Source organism: Austrofundulus limnaeus, unplaced genomic scaffold, assembly GCF_001266775.1.
Source record: "Austrofundulus limnaeus strain Quisiro unplaced genomic scaffold, Austrofundulus_limnaeus-1.0 Scaffold100, whole genome shotgun sequence".
Lineage (NCBI taxonomy): Eukaryota > Metazoa > Chordata > Actinopteri > Cyprinodontiformes > Rivulidae > Austrofundulus > Austrofundulus limnaeus.
Window position 1 is genome coordinate 477,813 of NW_013952502.1, and position 24,356 is coordinate 502,168.

General features: G+C 37.1%; 1 protein-coding gene and 1 long non-coding RNA gene across 2 annotated transcripts in view; one reads left to right on the top strand and one right to left on the bottom strand.

Annotated features, from left to right (window-relative positions):
• Positions 1 to 24,356, bottom strand: part of malrd1 (MAM and LDL receptor class A domain containing 1) — a gene marked incomplete in the record, with an annotated part of 51,176 nt that overhangs the window by 3,773 nt on the left and 23,047 nt on the right. The window contains 10 exon segments of the mRNA XM_014013325.1: positions 1,873 to 1,939; positions 3,307 to 3,432; positions 5,428 to 5,706; positions 6,172 to 6,373; positions 8,505 to 8,662; positions 11,977 to 12,138; positions 12,218 to 12,346; positions 14,490 to 14,670; positions 20,972 to 21,129; positions 22,761 to 23,006. Of these exon segments, the coding sequence (XP_013868779.1) occupies positions 1,873 to 1,939; positions 3,307 to 3,432; positions 5,428 to 5,706; positions 6,172 to 6,373; positions 8,505 to 8,662; positions 11,977 to 12,138; positions 12,218 to 12,346; positions 14,490 to 14,670; positions 20,972 to 21,129; positions 22,761 to 23,006 (1,708 nt within the window).
• LOC106520980 (uncharacterized) overlaps positions 23,735 to 24,356 on the top strand; it is a 1,851-nt gene continuing 1,229 nt past the window's right edge. The window contains exons 1-2 of the long non-coding RNA XR_001310609.1: positions 23,735 to 23,981; positions 24,089 to 24,213. This is a non-coding gene — a long non-coding RNA (uncharacterized LOC106520980). The remainder of the gene's footprint in view (positions 23,982 to 24,088; positions 24,214 to 24,356) is intronic.

A 24,356-nucleotide genomic window follows, 5' to 3' on the forward strand; every position in this document is an offset into this window, starting at 1 on the left:
ATCAACAACTGTTAAAAAAGTGTTTTATAATTTAAGAAAAAGTTAGTAATCAGACTTCTGGCACAGAAACAGGTTWAAATAGTTTGGCCAGTTTGGTGATCTGCATCTCTGGGAAAAGAAGGAAAAAAAAGGGAAGGTGGGGGGGGTTCATCTCCCAAACAGTGACTCAGCTCCAAGTCAACATCTGTTCAGCATCAACTTCATTTCTGAGGAMACTGACCCTCTAATGTGAAACACACAGCTGTCAGATAAAGAAGACTGTGTCATTCTCATTCAGAAAGAGGTCAGTGTTCAGATTGTGTGAGTCCAGCTGTAGCAGCATTTTTTTCCCCCTGGCCTGGTTTCCTGCAGGAGCAAGATGCAAATACTAAGTCTGGGCTGATGGTTTCAGGATGTACAACAGGGCTGGAACAGCCTCAGGAGCTTCACACTGAGCAGTGAATGACGACTGTAAATTCCTCAAACATTATGAGGAAGGAGCGGTGCCAGCCTCAGTTGGAAAATGTTGGACACCAGAACTAAACTCAAAGCCTAAAAAAGCAAAATTCTGACAATCCAAAGTCTGTATATTCCTGTACTACCTTTAAATCAGTCAACAGATAAAACAAAACTTGCAGAAGAAAAGGTTACAAAACACCTAAAACATGGTTTTGAATAATTAAGTCGAGAGAAATGTGTTTGAAGACAATAAATTATTTTTCCTTTCCACTTTTTGGTTCAGTGTTTGTGCATGACTGACAGCAGCTGGCAGGCTGTGCAGTGGCAGGGAAATTAGAGACAAAGTAAACAAATCTGCGGTGTTGCCCACAAGTCATTCGCAGACTGCTGTTTTTTTTTTTTTTCAGACTGACACACCACTTAAACATTTACGAATATATTCTCAGACACATCTACAGGTAGGAAAAAACAGAAAACTTATGAGCTTTATTCAAACATTTTTTTTGAAAGAGGAGATCTGTGTGGAAGCTAGTTCTCCATTTATAGGCAAGAAATAAAAGGGTCATAAACCACCCCAAAAACAAAACAAAACAAAACAAATATAAATAAATAAATGAACCGAGCAGCAAGTTAGCAAAAATAAATAAATGCATTGCTGCTTCAGTGTGCAGATACTCATGAGACCTGCTGCACAACTCGTCTTTTCTGCAGAACTGAACCCTCTGACAGAAAAATGGAGAAATGTAAATTTCTCGGAGAGAGAAATCACTGGTGCATAATGATGTTAGCAGATCCTCCTGCACGGCTCATAATTGCATCCTTACTATTGTAATGAAATCTCTGACTGCAGACGCTCCAAACTGCTGATGCAGGCAGTTGGATTCATGAGCTCATTATTAATAAAAAAATACAAAAAAAAAAAATCCCCACCAGTCAAAGTGCATGCAGGGTCATTCTCGAATCTATTATTGAATGGTAGAAACGAAAAGGCAGGCAAATTACTCTGATGGACGCCGTGTTTAAATATTGACCAGGAGAATCAGAGACTCCCAGGAAACTTTGTGCTGGTGGATAAATGAAGACAGAAACACCACGTTTAATCTGGGGGGATGAGCAGATTTCAACATGCTTCACAGAGCGTGTCTGTTTTTAAAGTACAGGAGCAAGACTGATTGGATTTCCATGTTTTAAGCCTCACAAAGAGAAAGAAAGAAAGAAAGAAAGAAAGAAAGAAAGAAAGAAAGAAAGAAAGAAAGAGAGAAAGAAAGAAAGAAAGAAAGAAAGAAAGAAAGAAAGAAAGNGAAAGAAAGAAAGAAAGAAAGAAAGAAAGAAAGAAAGAAAGGCAAAGTGTGTCGGACAAACAGACACTGTTCACATGTTTGTGACTGTTGGGATTTTGAATATTAGTCTATATGTGGATATAAGTCAACTTACATGCAATAAGGCCCAAATGTTTCTATAAAGCATGCACCCCCATTCAGGCAATACATCGATGGGCATTCTGCAAAGAAAGTAAAAATAAATTCATCATTAGTCTCATATTAAAAGGCAAACCAAACACAAAATCTTCAAATGTTTTGTCTTAGTTCTCACTGTCCTCAGATACTGGCCACCATTTATTTCCTCACTTTACAGGAAATAGAAGTATATTATAATGATAAATGTAGCTGTTTATATTGGTGAATCAGTGTGTGTTTTAATGTTAAAAAGTAATGAAACTCACAAAACAAGTAGTTGTCATATACTAAAATTTGCAGTAACTTTTCATGTTTTACTCCTCATATTTACAATATAATGCAACACAAATAAATAGACTTTATTGTCCTATTACTGACATTTCCTGATAATTCTTCCATTTTTTAAAATATGTGTGAATATATTTATAGAGTTATAGAGTCAGGAGTGTGTGAAAACAGAACATCTGTAGCACAAAAAGTAAGTAAATTAGGTTTGGTAGATTATTTCTTTGTTGTAACAATGCTTCTTGACAATAAATCTTGTAGTGGACATCTGATTGGCAGCACCTGGGGGGACCAGAACCTCAAAACAAGAGGATTTAACTTTTTTATTTTTTCATGTGAGCAACCAACTTATTCAGCTCTACTGCTCGTCTCACAAATGCATGTTCCTTACAAATGTGGCGCCATTTAAAAGAGAAATGAACAAACTTCCCAACAAAGATTTATTTCCAAGTAACATTGTTACAACAAAGAAATAATCCACTGAACACAAATTTCCTTTCTTTTTGTACTAAATTTAAATCTGGCTTCTTTGTGCTTCTTGTCATTGATTAATTATAATTGGCTTAGTTTTTAGYTCATTGCTGTGCCAAAGAATGAATAAAATAAACAATCAAACAGTAATAAAACTGCAATTAGCTTTTTTTTTTTTTCAAATAAAACACTAACAATGTCTGTTTGTCTGTTGGCAGTGACTAAACAGTTATTGTGAAGTGAYCTGGATGCTGTATCTTTAAGAACTAAAAAACTAAAAAAAGAAAATCTCTGGAGCTGCTGGAAAAGTGCAGATATGAGAGAAGTTCAGAAAATCAAAAGTGACTGACGTCTCACGAGTACGGCCACAGGACAGAACAAAGTAACTTAGATGGTGCAACATTTGAACCGAATGTCTAAAGAGYGACGTCAAAAACCTTAAAGGAGTTGAATCAAAGATGAAACCCCTTCTGCCAGAGGAGAGGAGAGGAGGTTTCATGAAACATTGTTTGAAATGCAGTTAATGAAGCGCTTCTTCACCTCCCGTACGCACACACTGAAGTCGTTATAATTTCACAGCCAACTTGTGACACATCAGGAAGTCACAGAGGTGTTTAATAGTGARAAGGAGAGAGTAATGTAAAAAGCATGTTACCACGGCAGCTGGATTCATCTGGGTGGAACGGCAGACAGTCGGTAGATTGGTCACATCGTTTAAAAGGTGGGATACAACCGGGCAAACTTTCACACACCAGCTCCCCTGCCTCACACTGTAGGACAGCTGGAGAAAGAAGGATGATATGAAGATGAGCCTTCAAACCTCATCTGAGACAATGTTTTCTTTTTTTTTTCAATTTCTCAGCTTAAATTTKCCTTAGAAGTACCATAGATGTGTTTCAGTAAAGAATGAAACACAAACGTTGTATTTAAGAACACCTGCTGAACAAAGAAACACATTTAAGTAGTTATATTGTCTAAGCCAGCAGGAACACAAAGCAGCAGCTGAAAAAGCCAGTGTTAATTTAACACCCACTGTGTTAWTTTTAACACCAACAAAGAGTCTGCATGTGTCCACACATGCTGGTGTTAAAATAACATTTGTAAAAGTGTTAAATGTTAACACACATTTTTTTTTGTTAATTTAACACCAGCCAGTGTTTAATATTCAACAACACTGCTGTGACAAWACAGTGTTAAAAYATAGTGTTACAAGTAACACCAGTGTATTRTTATTAACAAAGGAAATTGTGCACAGCAGAAGAGTAATCAACACAGTAGAGTGTCAAATTAACACTCATAGGAGGTATGAACCTCCAGTGTTAACCACCAATAACTCAATGCAGTGTTGAAAAGCATGAGAATCAGCACCTTATTAACACTGCTTAGAATCATAATTACTCTGATCAGAGTTATTTGACTTGAAGTGTTAAGTTTTATTAATACTGTACAGTGTTAGTCAGTGTTCATTTTTAACTATTTAGAGTTAAACTGTACTCTGAAACACTATGGAAAGAGTTAAATTGACACCATTTCCGATAAGGACGAAATAGAATCAGACACAGTGTTAAATTTAACTCTTTAAGTGTTGATTTAACACTGCAAAATTTACTGGGTGGTGATAAAAGGTTAACAGACAACAAGGTGTCAATACACCATAAATTTGAGTGCAAATTTAACACTCAGAGTTAAAATCAAACACTTTGAAGTGTTGCGTTGACACTGCTCAGTAATTAGTAGAAAAGTATAATGGAGTCGACCTTCACACAGGAAGTACCTCTCACACCTGGTGTCAATTTATGGCCAATAACACAAAATTAAAGTTGAACAACTTGATCAAACTGAACAAGACAACTAACCAGAACAACTCATTTTTACTCTCATGAACATCTTTAATAGTCCTAAACCTACTGTACAAACACATCATTTCTACAAGATTACCCAGCATTCCTGTGAAAATACTGGTCTGTCTGACATGACGTGGAAGAGGCCGGGGCTTTTCAGAAGACTTATTTCAACACTGCATATATCAACACTGTTAAGTGTTGATATAAGACTTAAAAGTGGGCAGAGCTCATTTAATACTGTCCAGTATTGAGACAACACTGAGGAAATCAACACTGTGAATTAACACCAACAATAGGTGTGAGTTTACTCAGAAAGTGTTAAAACAGCACTGGGGGTGTTAAACCAACACCCAAAAGTTTAACACTGAAATTTTAACACTCCTGTTTTTGCTGTGAGAGATCTACAGAATGCTTCTCTTTTTTATCAAGATGTTTAGAAGCTCTTTTGACTCGTATATTAATCATTTTTATTATTTAAATAAAACATGCTTTTTATTTTCACTAATCTTTTATATATCATGGTTTAATTTTCTTGAGTTACAAAATTGAATATTTTCTTCTTTTTTTTACAGTGGTTTATAACAAAACTATAAATCTGAACCTTTACTCCTAAAATTACTGATTCTATAAATAATTTCTAAATCAAGTAGCTTAAAATATATCGTTTTAAAAACATTTGCATTCTTAATAAAATATTAAACATGTAAACTACTTATTAAGTAAGAATCTTCTAATTGAAGGAATTCATGGTAAAGCATGTTTCAGAGGAAAAAATATTTTAATAACATTATGGTCACAAATATCTTAGCAACATTTTCATTTTTAAGACTGGATCAGTAAACAAAAAGCACTTTATCAGTTGACCTTTTAGGATTCGTACTGGCAGCTTTTCAGTCAATTGTCCAACAGCAGCTGAAAGTGTGTGAACTTACGGCAGCCGTGTTCATCCTCTCCATCAGGGCAGTCGAAGACCCCGTCACAGCGCAGTAAGGAGGGGATGCACTGAAGGTCTGAACACTGATAATGACCCATGGGGCAGCGATCCTGAGGAGGCAGAGTTCCGGGCAACGCGGTCGGGCAGAGCTCCTCGTCAGAGCGATCCGTGCAGTCCGGCTCCCTGTCACACCACCAGCTCTTGGGGATACACTGGAAGGAGTGCAGACACTGGAACTGGTCCGCACCGCAGGTCAGGGGCTGAGGAGTTACAGGTCCTGATGTGGAGAGGTGTGTAAATAACAAGACGTGTTCACGTGAAACTCATCACACTGAATTCAGAGTCCAAACTGAACCGATATTTTAGATATGAATAACTTTGAGTTTCTTAAAAAGTTGAAGAAGGGGTTTAGGGTGGAAGGTGAGGAAACTACACAATATAAGTGTAATTGCTTTCACTCTTCGCTGCCTTTCCTCAACACTGACCCAGTCTCCACTGTGAATTTATATGAATCCAAAGGGCAACAGGCTCCATTAACTTTCTACCCTCTCCCAGAGGGTTCAGCTTGTTTATGAGGAAACTTGGAAGAGGCAGGAGATGTTGTAGCACAGAGATAGAGAGAGAGAAAGCAGGCGGGAAACTGAAAGGAAACAAAATGACAAACGAGAATAGTGCTGGAAGCAGAGAATCTGAGAGACGAACAATAAAAGTGAAGAAAAGAGAGACAAAAATAAACTTTTACCTCCAACCATACACTCTGCTGTGTAAGAGATGTCATCCAGGGCGATGTCTGTCCACACGTCTCCGCCCACCTCCGCCTGAAAGGTYGTTCTGAACGGAGCCGTGTTGGACAGGATGATGTTGGCGTATGTCCACTGGTTGCCATGGTCACCAGTGGCTGCCCACATCAGCAAGCGTGTRCCGCTCTGTCCAACAGTGTAAACCTAACGAGTTTAGATCACCAGTGGTTAAAATTAATACACTATCTAAATAGTTTATCAATAAACCCAATAAAACACAACAGTTTCTTCATCAGAGGTGAATGTGGTGAGCTAGCATTTTATTTTTTAATAGAAATACAAGAAAATCTACATGTTCTGCATTAATATACATTTTATTTAAGTGCATTGTTTTACATCTTAGAAAATTTCTGCTAATTTTCTAGTCGTTTCAGAAAAGGTCAGTACTGAGGTCAATTTCCTAAATACGTTTTCATATAACTGCTATTTTATTATACAACTTTGCCTTTTTTTAGTATTTAACTATAATGTTTTGCAGAGCTGTCAAACACATGTGCATGTAGTTAACCTCTMAAGACAGTGGGCTATTTTGAGGGGGGCATCAGTTTGCTTCTGTTATTCCCAAATGAACTCACGTTGAGTGATTTCTWTTGCAGGTATGATATTAATCACCAATAACAGCTCCACATAAACCACTTCAAAATAAATATGAATACTCCTTTTAAAGTGCTGTTCTTAATTTAAATAATTTTAAGTTTTAATTTTAACTTTAGAACAGGGCTGTTAAGCTAAATTATTCAGATGGCCACAGCTGCTCAAAGCCATCCAGTGTTATACAGTATTAAGTACCACAAAGTGATACTTGAGCAAAAGTACAAGTATCTTACCAAAACCTTACTTTGGTAAAAAGTTAAAGTCTCTTTTAGGAATATTACTTGAGTAAAAGTCTTAAAGTATCTGATTTTTTAAGTGTCAAGAGTAAAAGTATTGATTTAAAATGAGCAGTTAGATTTTCTGTAATGACATTTATTAGGAGGTGACCTCCCCAAAAAATGCAGAAATGACTGTTGTATTAAAATAATTAATTTATRTTAAATTTAGGATGCAGTTGTTTAATTTTATATACATATATCAAGGCTGCCTAAACCTTTTCCCCAAAATGAAAATCCATCCGAGGCCTGCGGGACAAATGCARTAATTCATGAAATATAAATACTTCTTAAGTACAATTTTAATGATTATGTCCTGCTGGAGTGGGACATGATTTGTTTGTGTACAAACTAATACGGTATMAGAATTTTATATATTTATACTTCTCATTCAACCATAATTAAATTCACTCTATATAGGAGGCACAACTTATATGGATAGTATTTATTTTCTACAATAACAAGCTGGAATGAAAACAAGCAAAAAATAAATAAAAGTAACGACTTTCTACTTCTTGTCTTTTTAAAAAAATGTAAGGAGTAAAAAGTACAAATAACTGCGTGAAAATGTAAGAAGTAGAAGTAAAAGGTAGGCTGAAAAATACTTACTCAAATAAAGTACAGATACCCAAAAATTCTACTTAAGTACAGTGAAGAAGTATTTGTACTTAGTTACTTTACAACTCTGAAGCCAACAGCTCAGGTGACAGACAATATTGTAAAAATAAATGTTATCTTTTACATTTTAAGTTTGTTCATTTCGTTGCATTGAATCATAGGTGTAAAATTTACAATTGATTTAAAATCTATTTTTATATTTAAGTAAATAAAATATTTGTATGCCTTATTTTTTGGYCGGGTGGAGCTAATTGACGGGCCMGACTGAAGTCACCCGCTGACTAGACGTGGCCCGCRGGCCAGCAGTTGAAATASCCTGCTTTAGGACAAATCATGTATTGCTTGTGAATGGATTCTTTAAATTCRTTTTCTTTTACCCATATTACAACAGATTTTGAAGCACCTCAACTACCCAAACTTCCTGTCTAATTACTTTTTTAGCATGTGCTTTGTGTTTGTTTTAAATTAAAGAATCATCTCCAAAAAGGCATAAATAGATAAATCCAGTAGTCAGGTTGGAAGGTGAATTACTTTGATGATTTATTTGCAGACAGGGAGGCTTTCATAGCCTCCTGTGGGTATTTGCTGATTGACAGCGTTGTGCAATGGGTTGAGTGAAACGGGACGTRAATTTCTGAGAAATCCTAATTAAGTCCTCGGGTTGGCATTGGTGGATAATTTGAGGCTAAATGACAGAAAAGCAAAATGTCACTGAAGGCTTGAAGGCTGGCTTCAGAAGAAAAAAGCATTTTTAATCGTTTCTGGAAAGCAGGTGGAGATTCAATCACCTTTAGTGTTCCCATCCTGTCAGAGCCGTGCATGAAGAACCAAAAGCGCAGGTGACACAGACCAATGCTGGCAGGAAATGGATTTCTGGTTGTCACCTTGGCAACATCCCCTTCCCTCTGAGGGGCYGAGTGTATGTAGAGGAAGTTCCCCCCACCACCTATGGAGACGAATACAGTCAAGACGTGTTCATGTGAGATACGACTGCAATGAACGACGAGGCTGTAATATATATATTTAAAAAAATAAAGTCCACAGCACGGCCATCTAATCTCAGCTTTACTGCAGGAAAGAAATCCAATAACTCCTCTGCTGGTTTCAAAATACATTMAATTTGGACAGAAAGGGATTGCTGTGAAACGGTGGAGCCTGCAGCCAAATGCCTCTTCAGCTTGGCTAGACTCGAAGATGAAACAGCATCTGTGCAAAACCAGAACAAAGTGGGAGTTTTCCACATGAGTTAGGAGGAATTATCGCAATCCACAACACACAGCAAATACTGCTCCCACCCACAACACAGGAGTCTRCTTCAAAACAAACAAAACCAAAACAGTCTTTGCATTTATTCAAAAGGAGTATGAAAGTACAGCTGCTGATGAWCCACAGTTTTAACACCATTCCATATTGAAACTACAGGGTTTTTCTCTGTGTGTGTCTCTGTGTGTTTGTTACAGATGGTCAAGTTCATTGATCTCTGTAAAAGGATCATAAGTCCATCSAGGACTAAATGATTCTTCTCTCTGATCAATAAACTCAACGAGCCAATAAGAAGTGGCCACACTGACAGCCAAGACAAGGAGGAAATACAGCTACGTGTGAAAGGGAGGACAGATGTAACATCACCCATAAAGAAACACAGCTTCGTCCTGAAGTTTATAGTCAGCGAAGTGTAAAAGTAAAGATTCTTGTCACCCATCGTGGAGCAAAGTGTGGCATCTGTCCAGCTGGTCGTCCAAAATCCAAGATGGCTGCCACCATGTGTACATGTAAACCCGATCATTAGAGCTCATACAAACTTTTATATTGCTACAGGGATGGTTCGACTGGCGGCCCGTGGGACACAGCTGTGTGACCTCGGTCCAGCTCGCCACACACAAATGTTTTTAAAATGGAAGCTTTGTTACATTCATGTAAGTTGTCCTTCCTTAGCTTAAAAGTATAGTGTCCTCAAATGATTGGGGAGGCCAGTATGGTGACCAAGATCGCCATTGGCCATCCCCTGGCTCTGCCATTGTGCCTGGTGGTGGATAAACCTGGTCCCTTCACTTTTGAGGATCCATCCACCACAAAAAAGCAAAAGAAAAAGAAAAGAAAAACTACCTTTGTTCACATTTCCACTTGAACATCTCGCACCAGAAACATTAAGGTTTACTCGCATTCCCTGTCTAATTCCAGTCATCTCACAWACTACAATTATTTACTATTCAAACCAACCTACTGCTTGTTTATTGTGATTTTATACATTTGTTGAAAACACTTAACAACCAACTGAGTCTTCATTCACAAACTTGATGTTTGCATTGGAAGCTGCAGAAAATAGGCTTTTTCCCCCAATATAGTATAGTAACTTCTTGAGACAAAACTTGATAAAAAAAAAAAAGAAACAGCAGCTTCAGTTTTCTCTGAAAGCCTCTAAAGAGTTAAAACTGTAAAAAAAGTGAAACTGCCATAAACGTTTGGTCCTCCAAACTGAATACATCTGTCTAATTTTCTCTCTGAGAAATAAAGCACAATTACAAAGCATGCCTGCTTAACGCATCTATAATCTTCCCATGCTGTTTCATTTTTATGTCATGCAGCTCATTCTCTCATCAGCTTTACTCAAGGCAAATTAGGCATCATTAAAAACCAAAAAAAAGAAAGAAATACACAAAATCCTAGAAAAAACAAAATAAAACTTATGAGTGGACAGTTTTACTGAAGGCTTATGAAGGCTTTTACATAGAAAATGTTGAGATTTCTATACATACATTAAATCAAATGTAACCTTTTTATTGCTGTGGGGAAAAATGCCATTTCATACATTAGCATTCCTGCACACTACCCAGAGCAGTGTTAAGCTCATTTTAACTCAGGCTGACAAATATCAGGATGTTTTCATTAACCCTGAAATCACACGTTCCTCTGAACTTCCTGTTTACCAGCTGTCAAACTGCCACTACAAAAGCACTGCAATGAGTTGCAAACAAAGAATGTCGGAGGGATGCTTGTGCTTAAATTTGAGAAATTATTTTTTTCTGACAGCACTATTAATATTTTACTATGATTGCATGGATTCTGTTCTTTCGCGGTTAGAGGCTGATTTCCCTGTGAAGCATAATCTTTTATAGCAGCAACACAGAGTGAAGGATATCAGAACTGATGCTGGCAAAACCTTTTGACACCGGAGACAGAACATATACAAATATATTTTATTCTTCATTAGGTAAAAATTAAAATAAAATCCCAGCAATGATTTGATATCTAATAACGTTGCTGATTTGCTGTCTCTTTGAGGCCCTTCCTGCTGTAATTGGGTAAAAGTGATAGCAGGGGAGATGGCTGCTCACTCGTTGAGACAGAGAGAGTGATTCCAGTATTTATGGACTTTTAAACTCTGGAACGTTGCCTGTTGTCTTTTTAAATTAAAACTTCACAACACATTGAAAGCATAATTATTAGTGTTGGTTTTTTATTTTTGGATTTATTTTCATGTTTATTTCTTGTGGAGTTTGGTTTCTGTGTTTTCCTCTGACACCTGCACCCAATTTTGTTAAGCTCAGCTGTCTCCCTGCTGCCCATCAGCTCCAGTCCATATAGCTGTTCAGCCTTTATTCACTCCTCAGTGGAGCATTATGCAMTATGCATGCCACATCCAGTGTTCCCTGTTTCCATATGTCTGCTTGTGCAGATCCTCAGTTTGTAGATCTTGCTGCCTTGTCTTTCTTTTTGCTTCGTTTCATAATGAAATAAGTTTTACTATTTGAGCTCTTGGTGTTAACCTGCATTCGTAGGTCCAAACCTCATGCAAMCATGACAAAAAAAGGGGGAATTAACTTACTTTACTAGAATAAGTGAAACAGATTTACTTATAACKGCTTTTGAAAAGCAACACTTTGTCAGACCCTGTAACTGAAAGCATCATTTGGGTTCTGAAAGACTTTTCGAAATTAAACCAATTACCTAAAAAGTGACTTTATTCTCAAGTGCATTTGGACAAGACTAAAAAATTATTCATACAGGAAAGTTTTCAGTTATTCAACAGTGGTCTTTTCAAACTGTAATGACAGTTATTTCAACAAGTACTCTTCATTACACACAAAACAATACCTCCATATAACTTCTCAAAAGCATCTAAACCCACAAATGAGCAGGTTTCCCACATTTATTTAACTCCACTTTAACTAGAACAACACAACTCTTCTGAAAATTGATCCTGTCCTGATGCTAACTTTGATGGTTTGYTGCTSGATGGGCAGGAAARCAGGTTCAGACCTGGACTGTGGTCAGTGTGAGGTCCGGCTCCTGGTGTCTCAGCCTCGTGGCCGATCCTCCAATCGAAGTCATCATCGATGTCCTGAAAGAGCTGGCAGTGCTCTTCCCAGCTCTCCGCCCTCATGTTGAAGTCACAGGCGCCCGGTGAGTCAAATATGTGGTCTGTACAACAGAAAGATCAAATCTCTCTATTTGTAGCTTGAAGGTTGTTTTCTGCTCTGATGGACTCATTTCAACTCACCGCAGTCCATCTCATCYGACTCATCAGCACAGTCGGCCTTATTGTCGCACACCAGGTGGGACTCGATGCAGTCGCCGTTGYGACACACAAAGTCTGTGACTGCGGGACAATTTCCTGGCTCCACAGCACCTAAAAACACATACGAGTGGTTATCAATTATTCTGTTTTAGGACTAGTTTGGACAAGAACATCAGACAATTTTTCACTACAAATGAATAACTGTGTTTTATGAAACCGCAGCCTTTCTGTACTCTGCAGCAAACAACACGAGCAGCGGCCACAGCAGAAAATAAAAACAGACATGGACTTGCCAGGAAAATCAAAGCCTCTTGTCTTTTCTCTTTTGAGACAAAGACGAAAACAGATGATCAGAAACTGTACACATGTTCACACTGGTGAACTGTACAAATTCATTAAGGGGTTCAACCATCACTAAGAAAACTAAAAATCCATATATTATAAATATAAAGTTGAACGAGGTCATGTTTTTCTGGTGTTTTGCTTGTCATGCACACMCTTTGTTGTATTTTGATGCATATCCCAGGTCAGGATTTATTCTTCCTCCTATAAGTGTCTGTCTGTCTGAGAGTGAGATGGCCTTGGACGAGCAGGGAAACATCCCACTTTTTGTCAAGCTTCATGTCAGATCCTATTTAATTTGAAGCATCTGTTTCGGACATAAACCAACCAGAATCTGTCAGCGGATGTCATCGTGCTGGAAGACATGTCGGCTTTCAGGTTCTCCGGGTTTTCCACATGTAGGGAAACAAGCCAGACCTCAAACTATCAGTTGGAAAGATCCAGAAATAATTTCACAGTAAAATTACATCTTTCTTGAGAGCATTAGTGGATAAATACTCCGATTAAAGAAAGAGAAATTTATTATAATTTGAACTATATTCCATAATGATGCTTTTATTACTAATCCAGAAGATTTAAGAAGAGTTGACATCTTTTGGTCTGTGTAAAGGACATAAAACAATTTTTATTTTACCTGCTCTACCTCTGTTTGAATAAACAAACCAGACTGAGAAGCTAACAGCTAGTCCAAGTCAGACTAAAACCAAAATGGATTGCTGGCATGATAAAGCAACACAATTGTCAAAAAAATGATAAAGGTTTATTCAAACACAATTCTATAAGCTGTTRTATATCACTGTCAATTTTACAGTAATTCTGACTGAAATATCATGATATTACTCCTGCAAAAACTGTGGCTGCAACAAAGGTGCTACAGCTAGATGCTACTGCCACTAGTAGCACATACAGACACAAAATGCTATGTAAATACCCATGTCGCRTAAAACAGATTGTGTTAAATATTATAAAAATAATGTTTAAATTAATCTATGTGAAATTCTTTTAGTTGTTTTAAGATAGCTTRAACTAACAGCTCATCAAAGCTGACCAAAATTAACCCATTTTTATGTTTGATCAAAAAGTTACCTACAGCAGGTAAGATACTAACTGTTCATAACCTTTCTAAAGAACCTAATAACGGATGTGAATCATAACTTTAATTCCTAGATTTGTCAAATATAGCTTTATTTTTGACATAATTTTTTTGGTTCTGCAAAAATTAAAAACATAACTTACATACRTATAGTGTGCAAAAGAATTTTAAACCAATGCCAAACCTGTGTTTGAATGAACATTAAACAAGTTTTCTTTTTCTCCCATTCAGTTAAATAAAAGGCTAAAATGGCTTATATTTCCTTCCTTCAAAAAAAGTGTTTAAAATTTATGAACAGAGGTTTGCTGAAAATACCAGCAACTCTGATTACTTTGGCAGGTGAGGAAACGTCTGCTCTTCTTAAACCTTTGAAAAAAAGAAAGAAAAAMAAAGAAAKAAAAAAGAAAGSGTAYGTCAAAAGAATTTGGTTCTTACATTTTAAATTTTTATCCATCAAAGGTTCCATAATGAGTTTTTTCTTAGGTTTACATCAAAATTWCTTGTCTGTTGTGAAAGAAATGGACTCATTAGCATTTAAACTCAGATTTCTGCTGCCAGGTGCTGCAGCTTCTCTCTACCAGTGCCTGATGAGAAACATCTGGATCTGWATGAATCTAAAAATTTAAAGGTTGAATTCTTAAGGCGTTGGCATTCATTTAGTTTTATGTTTAATGTTTTGCATATTCAAAGAGGCCTGGAGGTTTACAAACCATAACAATTACTGATCTACATCATTGGGTTCTATATAYTTGATGGATTTTATTGTGTAAGGTTCTGTCTGATGGGAATGTGTTAAACCTGCCGGTGCGTGTCACCTACTTGGAGCACAGTCGATAAACTCCAGGTCGTCCAGCGCGGCTCCTCCGCTCACGTCGAAGGAGCGGATTCCCTCAAAAATCACCTTGAAGTTCCTCAGCTTCCTGAGCGGGACTTCCGCCCGGTTCCACTTGTTTCCCTGATGCCCCGTTTTATTCCACATCTCCATTAAGTTGTTCTCTGTCTGTGGAGAGTAGATGACAAAAAGATATTCATGTGGCGATGTTGCGCATTCTGCTCYGGTTACAACAAATGCTTTCGAAGCTACAGCGGTGATTACTGTCAGAAATTCATCCTTCAAACTCAGACCCACATGTCATCAAAGAACACTGTTTGGGGAAAAATGAGCTGAAAGTAACTTTTGGACAGAAAGCTGCTGGGAAACAGTGGATTCCATCTAAAAGGAGTCATTAAAGTCTCATTAACATAACGTGGTTGTAATAATTTCATTGCCTCGAGAGCCACTTTTCAGCCTGATCTCTTTGAGTTACTGTGGTGATGGATTTCTCTCGTACCACATGTGGAACTTATTAAAAGACAAATCTGAGTGTATTCTTCTGTAAGCCCACTCTGTCTTTTCCCATGGTGCTTCTCAGGCACTAAATCACAGCTAATGCGGCCTCAAAACAGTAWATGTGACTTTGAAAGGGGTTTTTGTGGATGTATTTCTTTATGAGCCAGCACCTCACCTGTGAGTTTTAATGGCACATAAAAAAGCGTCAGTGAAACATTTAAAGGTACATTTCACATTAAATAATAAATACACCATCCTGACCTCTGGCACTGAAAAACTGAGAGGCATTTGAATTAAAAGGGGGAAAAAAGATAATTATGTAACATTTATTTTGTGCACGCATGTTTTTAATTAGTTTGTCAATTAGGCAAAATGTCAAAAAAGTGCAGAAAAAGCTGTACAAATAGATGCTATTTAAATGCAAATAAAAACTAATGATCAACTAATCAAGGTTCAAGGTAGCCTTATTGTCTCCAAGGGGTAATTAGGTTTACAGCTGGCAGAAGAGTACAAATAAACAACACATTAATAGTTACAAGGCTGATGGCAGACGGAATAAAAAAACTTTGTGAATCAGTTTRTTACAGTAAAACTCTGCCCTGATGGAGGCAAAATGAACACATCTCTGAATGAATTACTCAAATCAGACCKTATGCAAATCACTGAGGTCCTAGACGTATAATGACAGTAATACTAATACAACTGCATGAATTAGAAGAAGAGCACTGTGGGAAATATTTGCAAACAGAAGCTAAAAAGTCATAAATCTGCACAGAACGAGAACCTGAACATCATTAAAATAAACTGAGTAGATTTTAAATGTATCTCCTAGTGTTGTAGTACTTGAGGTCGGTCTTGGTCTTAAGACCACTTTTTGATGGTCTTGATCTTGTCGCGGACTCGACCGCATTTGTACTCGGTCTAGTCTCGGACAAGAGAACTCAGGATTTTAGTTCAAGATCAGTCAAGACCAAAACTGTGGAAATACTAAATAGCCAGAATATCATGCAATTTATTTGTTAACTTCTTTGCTTTAATTGAATGTAAAACAAACGGACTCAAATCCAAGCACGACTCATTGCTAATTATGTATTTTTGTTACKGTGTCACCCATCCCCACTCCGCTTCCCTCGCACACGGCACTCCAAGAAAGTGAGCAATGGTTCTCTGTGAGCGAAAAAGGTGTCTGCTAAATCTTCAGTGACACAGCTCAGCTACATAAACCATAAAGAATATATTTGTAAAACAGCATCCAGAAGAAAGCGTACAGCGACTTGTAAAGTCTGCAGTGCTTTGCTTTTAGAAACGGTGGGGACGACGTTAAACTTTTATTGTCACTAACGTTAGCTAGTGTTAGCAATCTGCCTCTGAAGCAAAATTCTTCGCTCGGCAATACACAAAGAGATTTTGTCAATACTAGCTCTACATGTTAAGTTAGCTACATATTTACAGAACGCTCTTTCTTTTAGGAAACTAGTTTTCATTTATTTTATTTTATTTTATTTTATTTCATTTTTTTTTCTGGTCTTGGTCTTGACTAGGCCCAGGCCCTAGTTTTGGTCCGGTCCTGGTCTAAATACACTGTGGTCTTGGTCTTGACTTGGTCTTGGTTTAGGTGGTCTTGACTAGTATCCTGCTGTCTTCCATCTTGTTGGATATTAGGGGTATTTTATAAGTCTGTATTTACTTTTAATCCAACTATGGTGAATCACTGAATATGCTTCTAGTGAACAGTAGCTACTGTAATGAAACCTGTATTTTTTGGTCCTTGTTTTGTTGCTAAGTTTTATTAATTGTTTTATGGATTGTAGCACTTTGAGATTTTTGTAAATGTAAAGTGTGTTATAAATAAAATGTATTATTATCATTATTATTATTATTATTATTTTATTATTATTATTATTTATTTTTATTTTTATTATTATTATTATGGTTTTACATGTTCTTGAGCCTTAAATGGGCTTCACGACTGAGCAGCAGCTCTCTACCCATACTACCAAAGATATTTTCTGCTCCTAAAAACAGGAAAAACATCAGAAGTCATTCTATCCAAGCTTATTTTGACAAAATATAGTCTCCATCATTTCTATTACGTGCACCTTAAATAGTATTTTTCTCTTTTACTGCAGATAGGTTTTCAGGGTTGAGAAACTTTTGCCTTCTCAAATGCACATCAGTATAAATCTTTTTGTTTTTAATCTAAAAGTTATAGTCTCTACTGAAAGTACCACACAAAAAAAGTCTTATTTGAAGTGACTGGAGCAATAGTTGCAAACCAAAGTCAAAGGAAGAGCTGTGTAGTGAAATGTAGCACATCCGGCTGAAGTTCAGGCCAACTCTCTAGAAAAGCTTCATCCTTCTCTAGTTTTTCTGATATGATTGAATAAGTGCAGGAACCTTTTTTTTTCCTAATAATTCAGTTTTGGGGTTGGGAACTGTTTGAAGCCACTACAAATGAACATGTCATACAGAAATGAAATGTCTTCACAAATAACATATTCAATTTTGTATATTTAAAGTTACTGATGACCAGAAGTTTGGCTGCAGCAAGATGAGTTTTGCTCCAATGTGCAAAAAAATGAAATAAAATAAAAAAACACAACCCAGAGGACAGGCAAAGTCACATTCTTCTCTGCAGTTTGAAAGCCTATTAAAATGCACCCTTGGGTGAGGCTTGCACAGGCAGTCTCCTCTGCTGGTGGAGCCCCGACTTGAAATAATCTTGTTACGGCGGGAGTCGAGCGCAGATTAATAGTCAGCATTACAGCGGGACTTATCGAGATTTATGTCATGGAGTAAAGGCTCCATCTATAAAAGCAGCAGACATGTACTGTATATGATACAGGCGCACGTAGCTCTCACTTATCGTCAGTGCRGCGTATCAGTCGAGGCCTTTATTTGATCAATTTGAAGCCACATCCCCTGAGTTTGCAGTCGGGGCAATGTGAGTGCAAAATCAGTTTGCTCAGTGTGAAGATTGCAAATATATTTGATCTTTTTTTTTTCTGGCCCCAGTGAATGTCAAGATGGGTAGGAAAAAAACAAAAAAACAAAGTTGTAATCACATAAAAATGCTGTTTTTATTGAAATCTGAACCTCCCAAATGTCTTAACCACTAAGTCAAAATCCAATCTACTGTATATTCATAGCCTTTTTATTTTTTGAAATGGCTGGGATCACTTTTTTTGCTGTCAACTCACCTTCAAATCAGTGAGCATCATCTGTTCCTGCTGCATTAAAAAAAGACCAGAAGACAGAGTTCTGTGCTTTTGGTGTTAGATCTTTGCTTTAAATGAAAAACAGGCTCAAATAATTAGYGTGGAGTTGTGCCATATTTAACATGGGTAAAACTTTATTTCATTGGCTCAGTGGCTGATGTTTGATTTGCCATAACTCAAGGCCACAAAACCATGATGAAGTATGTAAACATGCATGTCATCACCATAAAAGTGGGAAGATTCAAACTGCTTGTTTGTTTTCAAGCAGATAAATGGTGTAATGTAGCAAAATATTACTGAATACATTTAAAATGTGAGTTTCATTCTTTATAATGGATAGATTGTTGGAGTTTCATTMTGAGAGGCGGAATTAGTGACTTTCAAGAAGAGGCAGAGCAGATGGGTACAAAACTGTCAAAAGTTATATATTATATTATTATATTTCTCATGCATATTATCAAAAGCCATTTTCAATTCAGGTCTCTTGAGGTCTTCTCTCTGGGTAAACAGGGAGGGGTAAATAGTCCACACCTCCCCTGCACCCCCACCTCCCAATCTTACACCATCTTGGAGCTGCCTAAATGCTTTCTGGTACAAAACACCGCCTACTTGTACACAGCTCCTCCMTGGAGCTCAATCAAAATCCTCCCACCAAAGCACTGTTGTGCTGAAGTGGGAGTGTCTGAAATGGTAGGAGACAGAAGCCAATTTCAATGCATTTAGATTGGCTTTGATGCAAAGTCAAATTTATCGTATACAGTTTACAACTATTTCACAACAACTGAAGGTAACATGGTTACTTAATTGTGAACTGAACTATGTGTAATTACAGTACAACTTCAGTTTGTATTTACAATAAAAGAACATTACTGTGGCTGAATAGTTTGCTTGCTTTTTACAGACTGTTGAAACCCACCTAAAGATATCTGCTGTAAGTTTAAATTGTAAAAATATGCTTCACCCTTAAAGTGCCTGTGACATGCATATCCATGTAATATAAAAAGTCAAAGAAAATATATTTATATTGAAGGAACTTGGCATAAAACACATAATTGGTATATTTTCTTTTGAATTCGGCTCAGCTAAAGTGAAACAGGAAGTGACATCAAAGGGGAACTCTGAGAAAGAAAACTTCCTGGTTTTTGTTTATTTAAACAATATTATTTGAACTCTGACTCTTTCTTATCTCTCTATGATAGTGATTAAAATATTCTAAAGAAACATCAGATTCTTCTCTACAGTCTGTGTTGTTTGCCATTTTAGCAACGTTCTGTTCACATTCAGAYGTTCCCCTTTGACATAAGTGCTRTTACTTCACATGCAAATATCTCAACAASTGCTCATCTCAGCGGCATKAMATCTTTTTTACAATATGTTATCAATGTTATCTTTCCAAAAATACATTCATATTTATTACAAAAATTTGATGTCACAGGCACTTTAACTCAGTTGCAGCACAGAAAACAGTGACTGGCAATTGTGCAAACATTGATGAGGGTTAGGAGCAGCTAACAGGGCTGGTGATAGAAACAGGTCCGCTGGGTAAAATATAATCTCTCAAATTACACAACTTGATATGAGAGTGTGCATTTTCGCGGTCTTGTCCTTGCAAACGTGTGTTCGTGTTTGAATTTGGGCAGCTGCTTGGATAATAGGAAACATCAAAGCTATAAAAATGCAATCCTGGCATCAAGGAAAGCACATAGCAATWATCTCTAAGTGCTAATGTCTTTAAACCTGGAAGGTCATACATGCAACTAATATCAGCTATAAGAACATAAACAGCAGTTAAACAAACAATCTTCAGAATTGATTCATAATGATTTCCAGCTTTGCCGCTGTCTCTATTTTAGTATGGGATTCACTGGCTGTATTTTAATGGTTATAGTCCAAGTTTTATATATGAGGTCTAATTTGCTGTTTTCCTTGAATTTAAAACACCCCACAGACATTAATCATCTCCTGCTTCTCAGTGTCACATAATCAATCCCAGAGCCACAGGGACTGATTTAAATACTGTTTTAAACCCTAGACTTTACATTTTTAACAATCTTTCTGAAGTGATCTTAAAGTTAGGATCAATAGCATCATGTTGATGAGATGATTAATTGAAAATCAGCATCAATTTTTCACAGAGAAGAATCAGTAATCATCTAACAGTTGTTGCATATTCAAGAATATCCTTTATTTTATATTCCCACAAGAAGGAGTGATTCAACACCTACACCTTGACCCCCCAGCCACCCTGACATTTAAATAAAGTTGAGAGAAGACAGACCACGAGGATGCAGGCAGAGCGAAAAACTGCAGAATCTAAAAAAGCAGAAATGTGCGTTCAAATCCCTCGGCCATGCATATTCAAAGTCAATGCCTTACAAGCGTTAAAGCCTTGAAAATCTGGCAAGAATGCACTCCATCCAGACGGCGGGGTGGGGTCACCCTGCGCCGAGGGGTGACCATGACCCCCATTCACCTCCCAGCCCCTTCTGCAGCCCCCACCCCCACAGATCATAAATCTGCCTAAAAATGAAGCTTCACTTCACTTTCTATCAAATGAGAACCACCCCCGAACAGTAGAACTGATATGATGAAACGTCTACGAATATTAACATAATTGAAGATAGTCGGGCTTATTTCTGACCAACTGTGAATGACAGTCAGGAGAGGTTCTTATCAACTGTGATGGGTTGATATAAGTTTTTTTAATCATCTCTTGGTGCAAATTTCTCCCAAATCAATCAAAACTGCTTTACCTTGATCAGAAGCCGGATGGTGCCCGTGGCCTTATGGGAAATGTAGTACCAGAAGGAGAGTTTACACAGAGCACTGGACTCTTTCCAAACAGAGCTCCTGATGTGAGCTTTATCCCCTTTAAGTCCCACTGGCGTCGCTTCAAGATAAATAAAATGACCTACAAGGGTAAAAAAAAGGAGACATGATTCTTCATGATTTTTTTTTCAAATTACATGATGAGGAAGAGCGTGTTGAGGAAGTGAGGGCCACTGAGTGATCCCTGGCATGTGCCTTAATGTGGCACTGCCCTTCGACACAGAGGAGCACTTTAGGTTAATCAGTCAAAATTACGCACACACAAAAATAAAACTTAAATGTAGAAAAGTTTTTTTTAATTAATATTCCCGTTTAAACATAATATCTGCATAATATTTATTCTATTTATGTGTTTTCCAGTCATGTTGAGGAATATATTTGTATATATTTCACAGACTTCACCCTTCCAAGTGCTTGTATTTCCTGACCTAACAGCAGTTGCTTTCTTGCCTGGGGGCACTTTATGCAATTGAAGAGATGGGGCTTCATAGGTGCATCTGTAACGCCTCACATAAACAAGCTGCATTGCTTATTTTAGACAAAGGGTTATGCATTATGTAATGTGATGGCAGTCCAGAAGGGAGGATGAAACCAGAAACATCATAAATTGATAGCAGATAGCTGTTTACTCTAYGCAGGAGGTTTTGTTAGTTATTCCACCTCATAGATTTTCCAGAAATTAAAAAAAATAAGTGGAGGCATTAGGAGGCATCGCAAAATAAATACGAATGGGTGCATCAGAAGAGCTTCCCAGAAAAACCTGCACAGCTAAGGTTCAAACCACAGACTTAGCTGATATGAATCAATAATGCTAACGATTACTCCATTGTTACTGCATACATTTATCATATGGTAAATCATTATAAAAGGTGATGGCTGTGTTTTGTTATGTGTGTTCATAAAATATGTGGATGTCTTGAGCACCAAAACCCAGTTGCCGAACCATATTTTTACTTACATACAGTTTCTATTAATTTACTGCAGTTTATGTCCCATACAGCTATTATTAGTCCTATCAACATTATTGTTTTTTTTTTCTTCTAAAAATCAAATTTGCATTTAGTATCTTATGCAGAACAGACTCTTAGTTTCACTGGATTTACATTAAAAGCACGAGTCTGGCTCAAGCTTTTATTATGAAATATTTGACATGCTTTCTATAGTCAAAAAAAGAAAAGAAAAATGAAAAGAAAAAAAGCTACAGTTAGCCATTCTTTTTATTTCTTTTTCTGCTCCAAGTCACAAATGAGATCATTATGAACTGAATTATGGAATTTAAAACTTGATTTATTATTGTTTGAATTAGGAATATCTGCTGTGCTACAGATCTTATAGATGCAATAGTAATACAGACTCTGGTCTTTTCAAACTAATTTAACATTTGTGTTTCTTTGTTCACATACAGTATATAGCTCATTACAGTGAGCTTTGTTTAATGGGATTTCTGCTCTGCATCAATCTCAGCTCCCGTACATTCACTTACTGTTAAATAGCTCATCGATTTAGCCTGAATTAAACACTGTGTGCAGATTGACTCTAAAAAGTGAGACTATTCAATCAGCGCACTTTCACTTCTATCCACAAAATCAGCCTGAAGTAAAAAAAAAAACACATTTATTTAAACAAATAAAATGTCGAAGAAGAAACTATGACAAAAAGACCTTTGGTTTTAAGTCAGAATCTAAAAGATAAAACAATTTTATAAACTCATACCGTTCTCATTCATCAGTGTGTGATCGTAAGGAGGCCGAATGCTTTGCACAGATCCGGTGCCGAGAGTCCAGTCAAAATTATCAGCCAGCGACGTCTTCCAGCCACATATACCTTTCTCAAATGAGCAGGATGTCCCACACTCCTTTTCATCAGTGCCATCACCACAATCATCTATGAAGTCACACATCTGCTCAGGTGTGAAACAGGCACCTCCATCACAAAGCATGGAACCTGGAGGACAAAACCCTGGAAGAAGAAAATAAAACGTTTTAACGGCATCGAAGTAATGGGTTTTCTGTGCAGGACAATGCATGTCTGTTGTTTATTAAGATTATATAGCTATGAATTTTATTTTTAACATCCATTATTCCCTAAAGTGCTAAACTAGCATCTTATCAGAAGCTGACTGCACAGAGATGGATCTCAAACAGAAAAAGGTGATTTAGTTCTGCCCACGGCTGAACAACTCTCTCCTAAATTCACACAATTAAGAAGTAAAATATATTTTATATGAATTTGTCAAACTCAAATATTTTCTAACACATGAGATTTGACTTTTTAAAAGTAAAGAAACAGAGATGCAGAGATGTGTGCAAGACTTGTGCAACAATTTGCAACAAAAGATTGCTAAATTCCTTTTTCTTTTCATTTTTGCAACAAACAAGCTACTGAATGTACCCTTATATTTCCAGTTAAAACGTGCGTTTCTTAAATTGGGTGGAAAATATGATGAAGAACATTGGACACCAACAAAACAGCTTTTCTTCCTGTGTCAAAACAGGTGGGTGTTTCATCAGATTAAACAGCAACACAACAGTTGAGTAAAAACTGTGTCTAAGACGTCAGGAGAAAGTGAGGGGGACCCTTTGCACACAGCATCACGCTCCTTTTAAGAGGCTTAGAAAGACAAAGAAGCACAAAGCTGGAAGCCCAAATCACTGTATCATTGGTGGTGAAGCTGAGGAAGGGGGGTCGAAGCAACTTCTTTTAGAGCCAAACATTCCAGTGGGGTCAGTCTTAGCTCTTGAGAGGTTTAGAAAGGAAGAGGGGTGGTCGCTGTAATTAAAGGAGAGAAAGGGTATAAGTCCTTCCTAATCCTTTGTTCCTCTTTAGGTGCACAGAACCAGAAGCAATGCGGCCCAACAAAGAAACACAGGAAGACAGGAAGACACAACTTCTAACTGTGCTGCAACCTTTGCTGTTTTGTCTCAAACTGAAACTGTAAGTGGGTTTCTTTAGAAGAAATGTTCATTTTTAAACATGTAGCACCTGAATGCACACAAATTCACTCAGTCTCATCAACTCTGTTCTTTTTGTATTTTATACAGGTTGCTGCTATTTCCTCAGGCACAGGATGAATGCGGTCAGGCACACTGGGAGTCACACTGCCCCCTGCTGCATGGAGTTTGTTTAGGATCAATGTTTTTAGTCAAATTTTAATTGCAAGTTTAAGGTAAATAAGTAGATGCGTAAGTAAGTGTGTAAGTAAGTGTGTAAGTAAGTAAGTAAGTAAGTAAGTAAGTAAGTAAGTAAGTAAGTAAGTAAGTAAGTAAGTAAGTAAGTGTGTAAGTAAGTGTGTAAGTAAGTGTGTAAGTA